This window comes from Vitis riparia, chromosome 14, assembly GCF_004353265.1.
Source record: "Vitis riparia cultivar Riparia Gloire de Montpellier isolate 1030 chromosome 14, EGFV_Vit.rip_1.0, whole genome shotgun sequence".
NCBI lineage: Eukaryota > Viridiplantae > Streptophyta > Magnoliopsida > Vitales > Vitaceae > Vitis > Vitis riparia.
In genome coordinates this window covers 16,017,177-16,035,637 of record NC_048444.1, presented here as the reverse complement: position 1 = coordinate 16,035,637, position 18,461 = coordinate 16,017,177, and the positions used below count along the sequence as shown (strand labels likewise).

The 18,461-nt window shown below is 38.2% G+C and overlaps 1 protein-coding gene across 3 annotated transcripts in view; it reads right to left on the bottom strand.

The window, feature by feature from the left end:
- LOC117929891 (protein CHROMATIN REMODELING 20) overlaps positions 1–18,461 on the bottom strand; it is a 126,210-nt gene that overhangs the window by 53,446 nt on the left and 54,303 nt on the right. For all 3 annotated transcript variants that reach the window (XM_034850330.1, XM_034850329.1, XM_034850331.1), the window contains 2 exons: positions 18,212–18,378; positions 14,447–14,588 (listed from right to left, as the gene is read on the bottom strand). In XM_034850330.1, the coding sequence (XP_034706221.1) occupies positions 14,447–14,588; positions 18,212–18,378 (309 nt within the window). The remainder of the gene's footprint in view (positions 1–14,446; positions 14,589–18,211; positions 18,379–18,461) is intronic.

Genomic DNA, 18,461 nt, shown 5'->3' with positions numbered 1-18,461 from the left:
GTGTTTTTCATAACCAAATCTCAGGTAAGATAATTGGCAATGCTAAGGAGAGGAGCGGCCTTTACTACCTAGAAACTGAGAAGAACAAGACACCTCAAGCCTATCAAATAAAGGGAGTTCCAAAAAAGGGAAACTTAGAAGACTATTGGTTGTTCCATGAAAGATTAGGGCACACTAGTTTCCATTACATGAGGAAATTATATCCAGATCTATGTAATAATCTAGATTTTTTCCAAAATTGAGTGTGAAATTTGTGAGTTGGCTAAAAATCAAATAGTGTAATATCCCATTAGTGGTAAAAGAAGTGAAATTCCTTTCCCGGTTATTTTTTTTTTTTGATAAGAAACCACGCAAGAATATATTGATAGAAAAAGAAGTGCACAAGGACTTATACATACCGATGTTTTGGGGCCCTCAAGGGTGACTTATATTTCTGATGCTGGATGGTTTCTTAGTCTTATTGATGACTTCAGTATGACTACTTAGGTCTATTTACTAAAGGATAAATCTGAAACTATTGGCACAATTGAAAAAAATATAAAAAATTTAAAATATATATATATTTAAAATTAATGGTCTAAACACAATTTAACGCCAAGATACATATTGTTAGATCTGATAATGATGGGGAATACTTCAATTAAAGACTTGGAAAAAGGTGTTATTCATCAATCAAGTTGTGCAGGCACTCTCTAACAAAATGGAGTGGCAGAACATAATAATAAACATCTTCTTAAGGTAACTTGAGCCTTAATGTTTGCCAGAAATGTTTTAAAACGTTTTTGGGGAAATATAGTGTTGACAACAACCTACCTTATCAATAGGATGGCTTCAAAAGTACTCAATTTTCAAACTCCCATTGGAACATTGAAAGAATGTTATCCTCGCCTATCTGTATTTAGTTCTTTACTAGTGAAAGTCTTTGGAAGCAATGTCTTTATTCATGTCCCTAACAAAGATAGATCTAAGCTTGACCCAAAGGCCATTAAGTGCATTTTCCTTGGATATTCTCCAACCTAGAAGGGGTACAAGTGTTACCATCCTCCAACCAGAAGGAAATTTTTCACAATGGATGTGAGTTTTTTTTTAACAGCAACCATACCATACAAAGACTAACCTTCAGGGGGAGCAAATGGGAGTAGAAGTCACAAAACTGGTCAATCTCATTACCAACACTAGTTTGGAGTATTCAAGAAAATGGGGAGAACTTGGAGAATTCCTTGGAGACCAATCACAATGATAGAAGGATAGTGGAGAGACAAGTTTGTACCAAAAGCCCTCAAGATCAATCTAGGTTAGTGGAAAGCCCTAATTCTTCAAAGCTAAGCCAATCATGAACTTCAGATGAAGGTATGGTTTCTATACCCCCTGAATCTAATAGTAATCCTTCCAATCCTACTTCAATTTCTACTCCTCTCTTTGATACTAATCTCAATATTCCTATAGCAATCTGTAAGGGTGTTAGGAGTTGCACCAAACACCCTTTGGCAAATTTTGTGTCTTATCATAGAATTGTTGAGACCTATAAGGCATTTACCTCTTATATAAATTAGGAGTCAATTCCAAGGAATGGTGAAGAAGCCTTTGCTGACCCAAACTAGAAGGAAGCTATAAATAAGGAGATGAATGCTCTAAAGAAGAATGAGACTTGGGATATTGTTGATTTATTCCAAGGAACACGGCCAGTGGGATGCAAATGGGTTTTCTTAATTAAATACAAGGCGGATGGTTCTGAGGAGAGATATAAGGCACGACTTGTAGCCAAAGGGTACACATAGACCTATGGTATAGATTACCAAGAAACATTTGCCCCTGTAGTAAAGATGAACTCTATCAAAAATCTACTCTCTATTGCAACTAATTACAACTGGCCACTACAACAATTTGATGTCAACAACGCCTTCTTACATGGAAATTTAGAAGAGATCTACATAAACCTTCCACCAGGTTTTCCAAAGAATAATGAAAGAAAATGCAAGCTGAAAAAATCCCTATATAGCCTAAAACAATCACCTAGAGCATGGTTTGAAAGATTTGCTCAATCACTCTTAAAGTTCGATTTCCATCAAAGTCAGGCATAACATACTCTTTTCTTTATAAGATCATCCATAGAGAAGTTGACTATACTAATTGTCTATATAGATAACATCATTATAATGGGTGATGATAGTGAGGAAATTCAAAAATTGTAGGTTAAGTTGACAAAGGAATTCGAAATCAAGGCTTCGGGTACTCTACGTTATTTTTGGGAATTGAAATGGCCAGGTCAAAAGAAGGGATTTACATATCCCAAAGGAAATATGTCTTGGATCTTCTTAAGGAAACCGGAATGTTTGGGTGCAAATCTATAGAAAATCCTATTGATATTAACCACAAGCTTAGTGTAGTTACAGATGGTGCTCTAGTAGATTGAGAAAGGTATCAGAGACTTGCGGGAAAATTAATCTATCTTTCCCACACTAGACCCGAATATGCCTACTCTATAAGTGTGGTCAGTCGGTTCATGCACTCTCCTTTAGAACCTCAAATGGAAGCAATAAAAAAAATGTTACAGTACCTAAAAGATACTCTGAGAAAAGGAATGTTATTTTCTCAAAATGGTCATATGGATGCGGAAGCATATACGGATGCTAATAGGGGAAGACCCATGATTGACAGATGATTCGCCTCTAGCCATTGTACTCTTGTTGGAGGTCACTTAGTAACCTAAAGGAGTGAGAAGTAACCTGTGGTAGTTAGGTCAAGTGTGGAAGCTAAATATAGGGAATTGTACTTGGAATATGTGAGTTGATATGGATAAAGAACCTATTATTGGCATTGTAGATAGAACCAAAGGGTTCTATGAAGTTATACCGTGATAACAAGGCAACCATAAGCATTGCCCAACACCCGGTGTAGTATGATAAAACAAAACATATTGGGATAGACAAACACTTCATGAAAGAGAAAATTGTTAGTGGAATGATTTGTACTCCATTAATTTCTTCCAAGTTGCAACTAGCAGATGTCTTCACTAAAGGAGTTCTTAATCTAAGGTTCAACTCAATGATCAACAAGCTGGGAATGAAGGATATTATCGAACCAACTTGAGGGGGAGTGTTGGAAATTAGTCATTGATCTCAAGAAAACCAGCCACAAATCTCACCCTTGACTGATGGAAATCATCTACTGATCTTCATCCTTGATTCTAGTGGTTAATTAGCTATCTTTGACTAGTTTAAGACCGTTTTAGGAAGTTTTTTTTTAGTCAACTTCATAATTAGGTTGACAAATATTTGTAGCACTGATTTAAGAAGTATATGGTTTTTTCTTTTCTTAGATTATTTCTTCTTTATAAATATGTATACTCTACTGTGAATAATGTAACAATTTTCAATTGGATTCTAAACCGATACATACATCATCCCATTAATTTGATTCACGGTGCATCATTGCCAAATTTATCAGCCTAAAGAATGAACCCAACAAAACATGTTGAATTGAAGAGGTAAGTTGGACTAAAGGCTTTATTCGAGAAAGCTTAAATCCTTATGGAGTTCCCACTCTACTAACACCAAACAAGGATCGATCATAGCAAATGTGTGTGGATAGTTGTGAAATCAATAAAATCACAATCAAATATCAATTTCCAATTCCAACACTTGATGGCATGCTAGATATGATGGTTGGGTTAGTAATCTTCTCAAAGATTGGAATTTGATATCATCAAGTACATATTAGACTAGGGGATGAATGGAAGACAACCTTCAAAACAAAAAATGGATTGTATGAGTGGTTAGTTATGCCATTTAGATTAAGCAATGCCCAAGTACATTCATACAGGTCATGACACAGGTATTGAAGCCTTTCATTGAAAAGTTTGTTGTTATTTATTTTGATGATATTCTTATCCATAGACGATCTTGTGAAGAACATGAAGAACACTTAATGCAACTGATGCGCACTCTTAGGGTCGAAAAGTTTTCACATTAATTTGAAAAAATGTACTTCCATTAGACCTATTGATGTATTCCTTGGCTTTGTCATGTTCTCTACAGAGTTGAAATAGATTCCGATCAAATCAAAGCTATTGTTGGTTGGCTTGTAAATATCCATGAGGTGCAAAGCTTCCATGGAATGACTACATTCTATAGGTTATTTATTCAAAAGTTCAGCAATATCATGGCCCCAATTACTAAATTTATGAAATCTGGTCCCTTCATTTCGATCAAGGCAGCAAACAAGGCATTTGAAGAAATCAAGTATAAGATGGAAAAACCTCCTATCCTATGTCTACCAAACTTTAAGAAAGCATTTGAGGTGGCTTGTGATGCTTCCCGTGTTGGAACTAGAGAAGTTCTTAGCCAAGAAGGATATCCCATGGCTTCTTCTAGTGAGAAACTCAATGAGGCAAAGTGAAGTAATCAAACATTGACAATTTAAGTGAAGTAACTTGAGATTTGGATTTCTTAGAGAATTAGAGTCATAATAGGCTATTAGAATCCTATTAAATTTTGGATTTCTTAGAGAAACCTATAAATAAGGTTGATTGATGTAAACTAAAATAGAGTGATTAAATGACATTAGTTCCTTTTGCATACTTGGCAATTCTCTCGCTTTATTATCTTATATCATTTTATTCATTTCTTGCTACCAAAATTTTAATTCATCCTTCTCCTTATTTCCTCAATTGTTGAATCCCACATCATACAATTGTAGGCAACCCTCTTAGGAAGGTCAATGGGGACCTTGTTTTTTTTCTTTTTTTCTTTTTTTCTTTTTTAATCAAAGACAAACATTTTCATTCATCAATCAATTGCTAATTACAAGAAGGATAAGCTATCCTTCAAAGATGTACAAGAGGTGGTAGGAAGTAACTCAAAACTAGAACCACAAAAATTAACCTCTTGTACAAACCTATATATATATATATATAGGAGAAAATCATTTGACATTCAAGGGTAAAGGAAATCTCCTTGTTCGGATAAATGATCTGTAACTTGGTTAGCTGAACAAGGAATCCAAGAGAAAGAACAAACTAACTCATTTGCAGTATCTATTATTTTGTGCATCCAATGGTCACACTTCTATGAACCCTCTCCTTATTTTTCACCCAAAGATTACATCGGCAAAATCTTCCTCTAAAATTAGATTGGATAGATATAAAGATTTTGTCTGCATAAAGTCTCTAATAAAGCCAAAGTCTCTACTACAATGGTGAACCCCATTTCAACATGCTTAGAGAAAACTCTCAATATCGTCTCAGAATGATCTCTAATCACAGCTCCAATACCTATTTGTCCTAGGTTACCCATCGCATATCATTGACTTCTTCAAACTATTTGGGTAGCAAGCACGCTTTCAATCTAGCATTAAAAGATATAATGGAATATTCATGAAAGGCTTGGGGGTTGAGGCTCATAGAAAGGAGGGGAAAAAATATCAAGTCCCAAATAGAAACTTTTGATCTCCATCTATCCTCAAAAATCCTTGCATTCCTTCCCAACCAAATAAACCAAATCAAAGATAAAGCAACCATCTGCCAACGAATATTCCCTTTTGGAAGAGTTCCAAAGATCTTAAAGGAAATTTCCAACATCTCCGCTATGCCTCTACAAGGAACCCAATCAAGATTAGCATTATACCAAAGTACCAAAGCAATGGCATAGTGATGAAATATATGGTTGGCCGATTCAATACTCTTTAAGCACATCACACAATGGTCCAAACTAAGGGCTTTGTTAGGCCTCCTCAACTAAAGCAAGTCGTTGGTATTAACCTTCTTATTTGCCACGAGCCAAGCAAAAGCCTTAACCATTGGTTGGCTTTTAGTTTAAGATTAACTTAGCAAGAACAAGAGAAGTAATAGCACGAGAGTGAGGAAGGACTACAACATCTTCGTAGAAGAAGCACATAAAGAAACATCTTAAGGGAGTCAATGACCAAACTCTTTCATCTAAAAGGATAGTGACATATATACACATGAAGTAAGCACGAAAGAAGACTAGTTAGTTCCTCAATCTCTGGATTAGAAAGGTTTCAACAAAAATTGAAATTCCAAGATGATCTAAAAGAGGATCGATCTACAAATGAGGAAACAAGCATATTTCTAGTCCTTGTAACTTTGAAAAGATTTGGAACTTGAAACTTAAGACGACAACCATCCAACCCAATATCTTCCCAAACCGAATTTTTATGCCATCTCCCACCAAGTATCAAAAGAAAATAGAAAAGTTGTTGAAGACTTGACAAATGTCTTTTCAAGGGCAACTATGTGACCACCTAAAAGACAATTTCATAATTAGGAGTTGGAAATGGTTGGGAATTTTCTTACAAGGATCCAAGAGCATTCAGTGTAAAGAAAAGGTGAGGATAGTCTAGTTTAGAAGGACTCCAACCAAACCTTTCTATAGTTTTTTTGTGGTCGGAGAGAGTAGGAACTTTCCTAATTAAAGTGGTTTAAAATCCTTGGATCCCTATAAAAAATGGTTTGCATGAGAGGTAGTATGTAGAAAGATTTTGACCTTGGATCAATTGAAAAGAGAGGATGGATTAGGGCAAATCATTTCTTCTCTACATAATGGCAAGAGAATCAACTTATCACATTCTTCTTCATTGTTTTTTTTTTTTTTTTTCTGTAGGTAAATTTTTGTCCCCATTAGGACTTGAACATGGAACCTCCCACAAACCCTCCCTCACCCTTTGCCACTTGAGTTAGCCTCAAGGGAATTCTTCTTCAATGTGTTAAAACAAGGATCTTATGGAACTTGATATTTTGGCTTTTTAAGGTGGAATGGGTATTGTTGTCTTCAGTAAAAGCAACTCTCCTAAGCTGACACTAGAGGATTGTAGAGGAAAAAAATGGAGGCATGGAGAGCTACCCCATTGCATTTATTTTAGACCATATAGAAAGAGAGAAATAGTGGGTCATTTGAAAATTAGGAATAGTCAGATTAGATTCTCAAAATGTTGTTTTTGTACTTTGTATTGTTGTGCGCTAAAGAATCAATGGATGTGAATTTATTGTCTATTGTTTGGTTGTGATCTAGATAACGAGAAAGAAGTTCCTTTCTTCCTTTTTCGTAGTTTGGTGCCCTTGTCTACATCTCGTATACCTTGGTGCACCTTTTTTTATATTCACATCGTTACTATAATTTTTTGTTTCCCTATCAAAACAAATGAAGGGGCCTTTTGCAAACATGGGAGAAGAAGGAAAATGGTGGTTTGCAGTGGAGTCCAAGTCCTTTGATATCTTTGTTGAGGGGCTTGGAGGGAGACTGAGAGGGGTCATAGTGGAGCGTGGAAGAGGTTACTCCAAGTGGGTCAGATTTGGGGAGCTTAGTCTACGTTGCCTTCTGGCAGGACTGGAAGCTTGTTGCAGAGATGTTGAGTTGCCGAGGTGGAGTAAAGGGTGGAAGGAGAGAGGAAGGTTTTTCAGGCTGGAATGTCGGGAGAATGGAGCTGAAAGGTTCTTATTCTGCAAGGTGGTCACGGCAGAATCAAAGAGTTTCTCTCTGGTTTTCCCGGAAGGAAAAGGAAACCATGGGGGTTGGTTCATATTGGCTGAGAAATTAAGATCGCTCAGAGTTGTTCCTTTTTCTGAGGAAAAGGTGGATCCACAGGTTGAGATTGGGGGCAGTTGGAAGGCTGAAAGTGGGAAGAATGGAAGTGGGAGAATGTCGTATGCGAGTGTAGTAAGAAAGAATGAATGTTTGGCAGAGGAGACTATTTGGCTGCAGATTGGAGAAAGAGTTGTGCAAGGCAAAGAAGAGAAGCTTAGGAGGTGCTTGGTTGGGAAGTTTGGGGAGGGATCTTTCTTAGTTTCAGAGGTTTGGGCTTTGGAAATGTGGGCTAGGAGTACCTGGCAACTGAGGTTTGGCTTGCAGATGTATATTTTTGGGGGGTCTTTAACCCTGTTTGAGTTTGAGGATGTTTTGGAGGCAGAAAAGGTGTTGGTGAGAGGACCTAGGAGGTTCAGGGAGAGACTTCTTAATTTGGAAAGATGGCAACACGAGATTGGGTGTTTGGTAAAGGAGGGGTCTTACAAGGAGGCATGGGTGAGAGTGTTGGGTCTCCCTTTGCATTTGTGGAGCCGTCAAGTCTTCATTAAAATCGGGGACTGTTGTGGGGGCTTTGTAGCAGTGGATGAAGGATCGGTGAATTCGGTTCAAATACAGTGGGCTAGGATCCTAGTGAGGTTGAATGGGAGAAGTCTACCCGTTTCCTTGCAGCTAGTGGTCGGGTCTATGTGCTACTCCATCCAGTTGTGGTGGGAAGTCCCCCCGAAATTTTCCAAGACTGTTCCGAGAAGTTGCAGTGAAGGGTCGCCAGAGTCGAAGGTTAAAGGTGACGACGGTGGTGGTCCACGCACGAGTATGGGAGTGGAGAAAGACCTTTTCCAGTTGCAGACTGGTAGGGAAGAAGTGTCAAGCTTTAGAGGGAAGAGTGGTTGTTTTGGTGAAGGATCGGACTGTTGTTTTCAAAAAGCAGTTGCAAGCGGGGATGATTGTGAAGGCGGTGGCAGGAGGGTCTGTTTGGAGGTTACAGGGGACTCAAAGGGGGCAAGTGGGCCGGTGGGGGAAAGCCCAGTTGAATTGCAAAAAGACAAGAGGGGATCTAGGCCCACGGTTGAAGATAGAGGAGGTTTGGGTCGGGCCCAATTGAGAGGCCCTTCTCTTTTAAGGGTGGACGGTAGAATGGGGTGGATAGTCCGTTAGGGCTCCTCGCGGGGGACAATCGCGCAGCAGCGACTGTCCCATTGGAGTGGTTCAAGTCGACGTCGGCTTGGATCTCAGTCACCGATGAAGCTCTCCAGGCTGAAACGATAAGGTATTCCTCTATTCCCTTTCCTTTGGTGTCTCAGGGGGTGTGGGGCTTCTCTTTTTCATCTATTTCTTGTTGGAAAAGAGCGGCGAATGGGTTCCAAAGTCACAGTTGGGGATCAACAACGGAGATGGTTGAAGTGGATGCGGGCATTAGCCCCCTGAACATGGTTTTGGTTGACGGAAGTGTTGAAGCGGCCTCTTCCGGGGAGGAAAGGGCGCTAGTTGTGATTGGCGAGACGAGTCTCGATGAAAGCAACTCTTTGAGATAGCCTGTGTTTGGAGCGGAGTCAGATGGGGAATGGAAGTCCTCTTGCCTTGCCCAGTTTAGTGACTTTCTGGGAATGCCAACCACGGGATGTGAAGAGGAAATTCTAACCATGCTCAAGAAATGGATCATGAGGAAAGACCAGAAGAATCGGAGGTCTGGGGCTAAAAGGGTCAAAGTTGAATCCTCAAAGTCTGAAAAGGAACTTAAAAGGTTGGAGTGTTCCATTAATTTTAAAAGTTCAGGGCATGGAAGAGCTCTATTTCGAGAAAGTGGGGGTTCAGTCTCTGAGTGTAAATGAAGCTAAGAATTCTCTCCTGGAACGTGAGAGGGGCAAATGATAGCGATAAAAGAAGACTCATTGAATCTCTAATCAAGGCTCAGAAAGCGGATTTGGTTTGTCTGCTATTAAACCAAAATCCAAAGTATGTCGTGTAGTTTGGTTCGGTCTTTGGGGGTGGGCAGATTCTTGGAGTGGGGCGCTCTTGATTCTTGGGGTATGGCAGGGGGAGTGTTAGTTTTTTGGGATAGTAGAGTTTTAGAGCTGATTGAAATGGAAATAGGTAGTTTTTCGGTTTCTTGTCGCTTTAAAAATGTGGAGGATGGCTTCTGTTGGGTCTTTGCAGGGGTGTATGGCCCTGCTGTTGGGAGGTTTAAGGAAGATTTCTGGGAGGAGTTGGGGACAATTAGGGGATTGTGGTAGGACTCGTGGTGCTTAGGGGGTGATTTTAATGTTATTAGATTTCTAGGAGAGAGGAACAGTATTTCAAGACTGTCTTTAGCAATGAGAAGATTTTCAGAGATCATTGAGGATTTTGAAGTAAGGGATCTCCCTTTGCAAGGGAGGTCTTTCACGTGGAGGGGTGGATTAAATAACCAGATTCAGTCAAGGTTGGATAGATTTATAGTTTCAGAGGAGTGGGAGTGTTATTTCAGTGGGGCAGTTCAAAGTCTTTTACCCAAAATTGTTTCTGACCACTACCCAATTATGTTGGACTGTGAAGGAGCGAGGAAGGGGCCTTCCCCTTTCAGGTTTGAGAATATGTGGCCGAAGGAAGAAGGTTTTAAGGATTTGTTAAGGAATTGGTGGATGGGCTTCCAATTCAAAGGTTCTTTCAGTTTCACTCTGTCTGAAAAGCTAAAAGCGCTAAAAGCGCTTAAGGCTTGCTTGAAGATTTCGAATAGAGAAGTGTTTGGTAATGTCACTGCTAGAAAAGAATCAGCTTTAAAGTAGATGATGTTTTGGGATTCAATAGAAGGGGATAGGGTGTTGACTGCTGAAGAGCAAACTCTCAGAAAGCAGGCATTGAAGGAGTATAAGAAGTGGGTGATAATGGAAGAGACATCATGGAGGCAAAAGCCTAGAGAGTTATGGCTGAGGGAGGGTGACAAAAACACTGGTTATTTTCATAAAATGGCCAATGCACATAAGAGAGTCAATTCCCTTGTGAAGATTAAGATAAATAGGGTGTGGGTATCAGAAGAACGTGACATTAAGGATGGTGTGGTTCAGGCTTTCCACTCTCTGTTGTCGGAAACAGATGAGTGGAGGCCCTGATGCAATGGGCTGCAGGTTGAGGTTCTTGAAGGGAAAGCTGTAGCTTTGTTAGAGGTTCCTTTTTCTGAGGAAGAGGTGTTTGGTGCTCTCTCGGACCTCAATGGGGATAAAGCTCCTGGTCTTGATGGTTTCACAATGGCATTTTGGCAATTTAGTTGGAGCTTTCTGAAGGAGGAAGTTATGGGGTTCTTCAAGGACTTTCATGATCAGGGCAAGTTCGTTAAGAGCATTAATGCCTCTTTTATGGTTTTAATTCCTAAGAAAGGAAGAGCTGAAGACCTCAAGGACTTTTGGTCTATAAGCTTGGTGGGAAGTCTTTATAAGTTGTTAGCAAAGGTGTTAGCTAATAGGCTTAAAAAGGTGATGGGTAAGTTAGTGTCCAAGTCCCAAAATGCATTTATAGAGGGAAGGCAAATCTTGGATGCCTTGTTGATTGCGAATGAGGCGACTCATTCGATGCAGAAAAGTGGGGGAGGTGGCATCCTTTCTAAGTTGGATATTGAGAAAGCATACGACCATGTGAATTGGAGTTTTCTTCTTTGGTTGATGGAAATGATGGGTTTTGGAGCCAAGTGGATCAATTGGATTCAGTGGTGTATTGGGACTGTCAGTTTCTCCGTCCTTATTAATGGAACTTCCTCAGGATTCTTCCAAAGTTCTAGGGGTTTGAGACAGGAGGATTCCCTATCCCCCTATCTGTTTGTGATTGTCATGGAGGCCTTTAGTTGTTTGTTGAAGAGAGCAAAGGAGGGAGGGTTTTTGTCGGGATGGCAGCTCAGTGGTAGAGGAAGAGTGCAGATCACTCATTTGTTGTTCGCAGATGACACTTTAGTTTTTTGTGAGCCTTCCATTGATCAGGTGTCCTACTTGAGTTGGCTTCTTATGTGGTTCGAAGCCATGTCGGGGTCGAAGGTGAACTTGGACAAAAGTGAGATCATCGTGGTGGGAAGAGTGGAGAATGTAGAGGAGTTGGCCCTTGAGTTTGGTTGCAAGGTTAGCCAGCTCCCTTCTTCTTATTTGGGTCTTCCTTTGGGTGCTCGTTTCAAGGAGGTGGCAACTTGGGACGGAGTTGAGGAAAGGCTGAGGAAGAGGCTTTCTCTTTGGAAAAGGCAGTATATCTCCAAGGGGGGTAGAATGACCTTGATCCGGAGCACTCTGTCCAGCATGCCTATCTATTGTATGTCCCTATTTTAGATGCCAAGGAGCATGAGTTTGAGATTGGAACGGATCCAAAGGGACTTTCTTTGGGGTGGTGGGGCCATGGAAAGGAAGCCCCATTTAGTGGAATGGTCTATTGTTTGCTCAGATAAAAAAAAAAGGGTGGATTGGGTGTGAGGAACTTGGCGTTGCTAAATAAGGCTCTCCTATGTAAATGGAGTTGGCGTTTTGCGGTGGAAAGGGAAGCTTTATGGAAGCAAGTTATAAGTGCAAAGTATAGGGAAGAAGAGGGTGGTTGGAGGTCCCGTGTTGTGAGAGGTAGTTATGGGGTTGGTTTGTGGAAAACGATTAGGAGAGGTTGGGATGTGTTAGGCGACAATTTGGTTTATTCTATGGGAAATGGTAAGAGGGTTAGATTTTGGAAGGACAAGTGTTGTGGAGATGATCCTTTGTGTACTTCTTTTCCTTCCTTATTTGCTATATCCTTGGATAAGGAGGCTTCGGTGGCGGATGTGTGGAGCCATTCTGGAGGGGGAGTGTGGACTCCTAGGTTCTCTAAGCGGATTAATGATTGGGAAGTGATCGAGGTAGAGCACCTTCTCTTAAGGTTGCAAGGGAGGAGGGTTTATAGTGATGTGGAAGATCAAGTAATTTGGACTAAGGCAAAGAACGGAAAATTTTCTGTTAAGTCTCTTTACAAGGCATTGGAATCGGAAAGACTAGGAGAATTTCCTGCAAGAGTTATTTGGAATTCTTTGCTGCCTCCGAGGGTGAGTTTTTTTGCTTGGGAAGCTACGTGGAAAAAGGCCTTAACCTTGGATCGTATTCAGAAAAGAGGGTTCTCCTTGGCTAATAGATGTTATCTGTGTCTGGCAGAGGAAGAGTCTATTGATCACATTCTCCTGCATTGTGGGTTGGCCAGAAGTTTATGGAGCTTACTTTTTTCCCTCTTTAGGGTTTCGTGGGTGCTCCCCTCTTCAGTTAGAGAGGCGTTATTGGGATGGTTTGGGCCTTGGGTGGGAAAGGAAAGGAAGAAAGTGTGGCTTTCAGCTCCCTTGCGCCTTTTTTGGATTGTTTGGAAGGAAAGAAATAGTAGGGCGTTTGAAAATGAAGAGCAATCAATTCATGGGTGTAAATCATTTTTCCTTTGTAATATGTGGGCGTGGACCAGGGGGTTTTTTGGTTCTAGTCCCCCTTCCGTTGTAGATTTTGTTGATTGGTTAGGCCCTGGTTAAAGGTTTTTTTCTCTCTCTTTTGTATACCTCCTGTATAAGTTGGGGTGCTTCCTTGAAGTGCCTCTTTTCTCTTAATATATTTCTCTTTATTCATCAAAAAAAAAACAAATGAAGGGGGTTATGCGAAATCTAAAAAAATAAAAAAGAAAAAAAGAAAAGAGTTTAGACTAATGATTAAAAATTTTCAATTAAAGGATGTCAAATTTTACAACCAAGGCGGCAATGTAATTACTCTCAATGAATTGCCAGACAACAATCTAATGACATTGAATTTTATCATCAATTTATCAAATATATTGCTGTCTCCAAAAAGCAACATGCCATATGAGAGAATACATCAACTATTGACAAAACCTCAAGCAAGCCTTAGGCTTGGAGATTCTCATTTTCGCAAATAGAATTAAATCTCATATTCAATTGATACCTTCATTCTAGAAATAAAACAGGGATATGCCAAAATAAAAGATAAATGAAGCAAAATGTATTGAAGAAATTCAATTATACAAAACAGAGAATCAACTTCCATGTTTGATACTGTACTAATTTCAAACTTGTGACTGAGTAAAAGTTGTTGAAACTGCATAATAGAGCAGCGGTATCATCAATCTTTGTTCACTTCACACTGGTTTGAAACATCTAAATAGACAAGTCACATGCCAAAACTACAGAAACAATTAAACAATCCCTGATAATAGCATTTCTCTACATAATTTTCCTATAATGATGCCAGTTCAATTTAAATCTGAACATTCACACATCACACTGAAATGTTGCACACCCACATCATACAAGCTAAATTTAGCAACATACACAAAAATAAAATGGTAAGAAAGGAGATCCTAACTTATCTGAATCTAAAATCAGGCCTGAAGAATAAACTTAAGAATTATTCCACCATGATCTTTGTGTCCTCTTCCAATGGGCACACAAAGATTTTGTTTGAATATTAGAGAGGACAAGGCAAAGGAAAGAAAATGATGAAAATGGTTTGAGCAAGGGATTCATTGTAAAGTTATTTTATCATTTCCCTCTTTCCCCTTTGTTCCTTCCAATATCAAAATGGAGCCCAAGCAATTGAATTTTTTCATCAGCAATGCAATAAATGAAGGAGAATATTTACATATATAATTTCCATAACCATATATTCCTAATTTGCAGGTACCAAAATTTTACAAAGCCATTGAAGTGCTCCTTTTAACTTCTATGGAATTAAATACATCATACTGAAAAGGTATTTTTTATATTAAAAACAATTAAAATAATCAAATTGATAACATGTTGAACCAATTAATTACTTTTAAAAATGCAGAAATTTACAGGTTAAGTTCAACATGGATAACTTAAACCCCAAATCAATCCATATGACTATTAGTTCAAATTCAGAAGGAATATTATTTAACAACATTTTTAGGTCAACAACAATCACCTGCAGAGCATAGCAAATTTCTCTAGCCATATGGCGATCTTTCACATTCTTCCCAAGGGATAAGTTTCTGAATGCACTATAGCCAATTAAAAAGACACCACCCTTAGCTCTCCACTTTGCAAGCAATTCTGCTCTTCTCTCCCTAGCAAAAAGGAAAATGTCAGCAGCCACATTATGTTCAAGAGTTGTTGAGTCTGAAAGATAACCAGAATGGAATATAAAATAAATAAATAAACAATGAAAAATAAACCACCAAAAAGAAAAAAGAGGTAAATATCAGGAGAAATATCCAGGGGAAGAAGAATCCATCTGCTTAAATGCTAAACTGTGTCAATGGCAAGGAACATACTGCTAAACTGTGTCCATGATATAAGACATCTTGCAAACCAAGCTTGTAACATCCTTCAAAAGAAATTGGGGAAAATAAAGATAACTAGAATTGAAACTATATCGAAAATTAAGTAGATGACATTTATTTTACAGAGTAAAGGAGACTTGACCTAGAAGGGATACAATGAAAAGCATCAAAAGAAAAGGGTAAAACACCCAAGAAAGGTGGGAAATCATCCAGAGAAGAAGAAAAAGGGCAAAACACCCAGAAGAAAAGTGGTGAAATGTCCAGAGGAGAAGAAGACAGAGAAGAAGCATCTTTCATCTGGTTAAATGCTAAACTGTCTCCTAACATGCAATATAGTGTAAACTAAAACTTCTAACATCCTTCTGCTCCACCTTGTGTGACATAGAACTAGCAACACCCAGAAAAATAAATAAATAAATAATGAAATAGCAAGAGGAGGAGGAGGAGGAGGAGGAGGAGGAGAGAAAGATGAAGAAGCTTTCATCTGGTCAAATACTAAACTGTCTCCATGATATGCAACATAGTGTAAACTAAAAGTTATAAACATTGTGTGAAGTAGTTATAACATCCTTCTGATTCCACTGGTGTAACTAAGATGAAAGAAGAAGATGAAGAATCAGAATCTTTGGCTTTGCAATTTCCAAGTCTTTACAAAGTTTCACCAGTTCAAAATTCTCTTATTTCATCTAGCCTTGGACTTTCTCCCCCTCTTACTGGGAATTTTAACTGTTGGTGAACCCTCACTAATTCAGAGATGAAGTATCTTGAAAGACTTATGTCCATTCAATAGTGTTAACATATCACCGTCATCCTAAGATGTGAGAGCTTGTTCATTTTCACCTTCCAGCTAATTTTCAATCAAATCTTTTTTCCTAGCTTTATCTAATCAATCAACTTCAGTTCTCTTCTCTCCAGCGAATTTCATTTTAGAAATCAAAAGCTCCATCAAAGGTCAAGGCGTTTCTTGGTTAGTGGCCAACAAGAAGGTTAATACTAATGATGTGCTTCAAGTTAGAAGACTTTTCAAACCCCTCAGTTTAGATTGTTGCACTCTATGTATGAGTAGTGAAGAATCGATACATCACCTCTTTTTACACTGTCCAGTGACTCTAGATTCATGGCATAAGCCACTTAGACAGACTAACTTGGTTTGGCTCCTCCTAGAAGTGTTTGTGACATGCTGATCGTTTCTTTTAGGGGGGTGTTGGGGAGCACAAATAGGGTCAAAGTTCTATGGAAAATCTTGTCTTACATTGATTTGGATAGTAAGGTGGAAAAGAAATGCAAGGATCTTTGAGAACAAGTGGAGGACATCTAAAATGTTATGGGATCTAGTCTACTTCTATTCATCTTTTTGGCATTTACTACTACAACTTTCAAGAGCATTCCTATCAACTTTATTGGATTTCGATATGTAGATCAAAAGGGTTAAAATGGTAAGGTTGAGACATTTTGATGTCTTTTGGTTTATTTTTCTTTTCCTTTGTTTTGATCAGGTTTTGTATTTCGGAAAGGATTTCTCATCCTTCTCTTGTTTATCTGTTAATGAAAATGTTTTTGTCTCTAATAAAAAGTAAAAAATAAATAAGTAACAAAAAAGAATCAGAATCTTTCATATTCAAAAGGCAAAAAAAGTAATACACCCTCCAATATTCCAATGGTAAATTGTGTCAATCATACAGAAGACCGATATTTTATCTTCAAATCAATAATACAACCTTCATTAGTTGAATGCTAACTTGTATCAATGATACCGAACATAGTGATGACCAAAATCTAAAACATCCTCCTTCTCTGCCTTTGAATAATGAGACAACTCTTGTGAAGAATAGCAAGTATTTATATGAAGAATTATGAGTACACTTATGGAGAGATAACAATTAAAATCTACCACAACCACCTAAACTCCTGCATCTTTGCAGCTAGAGAGGTATAATATTTCCTCTAATTACCATTCAGTAATATCACCACTCATTACAATAAAAAGATAACATTACTCTAAACACTCAATGATCATCACAAATAATCTAGATTATACATAAGGGAATAAGAAGAAACTACACAGCTCATTTCTGATTTTGATGGGGTCATTCTCATGTCCTTGCAAAAGAACCTTGTACCTTGCTCTTCACTTTTTGTCATATCAGATAGAGAATCAGTTTTATAAATTTTGTCAAGTACTCACAAAACTTGTGGTGGGAAACAATCTTAATTTCTTGTCTCCTATATTTCTCCATCAATATGTCTTATTGCCTCCTTCTACACATTTTCAATCTCCCTAGAGAGTTCATCCTGGAAATGCAACTTCAATGCTAAATCTCAGTCAAACAGAACACAGTTGTTTTCCAATCTGTTCTCCTTTTTTTTTTTTTTTTTTATCAGAAGTTGTTCTCTAATCTGTTAATCAGGATGTGTGCATTTTCTCTTCCTCTCCATATGAGAGGATTTCAGGATTACAGCCATTTGGTTGGTATTTCTTTTCATTGCTCATTGCTCCATCCATCCCTTCTGTTTCTTGCTTCTCTGATTTAGAAACATAAAGGTCCCTTTAAACAATTCTATCAAAGGTCAACTGCTATTAAGGTTTTTTTATTATAATTCACATATCACAGGAAGGATCCCCAATGAATATCCACAGAACCACAATGCATGAACTTTGCATTTTGTACACCTAAAACTTCAAATTTCAAAGTGTATTAGATTGTTGGGTTTTTATCTCCAAGACTAAAGAGTTCATTAGGGAGTGATTCTTGGAAGGCTAGAAGCATTTCCTAATATTTGGAAGAATTTTCCTAAAAAAAATTGTTATTCGGAGAAGAAGTTCTAAAATCATTTTCAAAAATTAAGAAAATAACTTGAAGTCACTTTTGGACTAACAGTAAGTGCTTTTTCCAAAAATCACCCTTTTTTTATTATACATCCATAACCAAAAAACACTTTTAAAGCATTTTTTTGGTTTATATCTAAATGCTAACAGATTCCCCATAAAAGCATTTCTAATTTGCTTTTACAAAATCACTGCAAAATGAGATATAAATAAATGTACTCTCAAGCAAGAGAAACCAGCCCATCATTGCAACAGGACACTTCACGACCAAAATTTTATAATTTCCATTTTTTTCCCTTCTTGGGACTCAAACTGGAATCCCTCACATCCCTATCGCAACCCCTTATCAATTGTTGGAACCACAATATTGTATTGATAAATGAAGGAATGAAGCCATAGCATATTACAAGAGAAGTGCACAACAATACAATCCCATCAATAGAAACATCTATAGGTATGTTCAGACAAACATGCACAAGGTATATAACAAGCAGTATGAAAAAAAATGCATCCATCATATAAACAGAAGCTCAGTAGGTGAAAGATATTTAATGTGATAACCAAAACATGCTTAATTAACCTTGAAACATCTTCCAACATGAAGACACGAAGAGGCTTCAATTCCAAAGGTCTCCATTTTATGAACTCCTGCCGCCAATTGTGCAGCACATTTACAGGTGTAACGATAAGTGCAGTTCTTAATCCTAAGTCAATACTTCTCATTGCAGTATATAAGAAAGCTATCACCTGCATACAGAATTTGACAATTCAGGCAAGCTCCATCCATCAACCAACAAAAAACAGTATTATCTAGGTATAGATGCTACCAA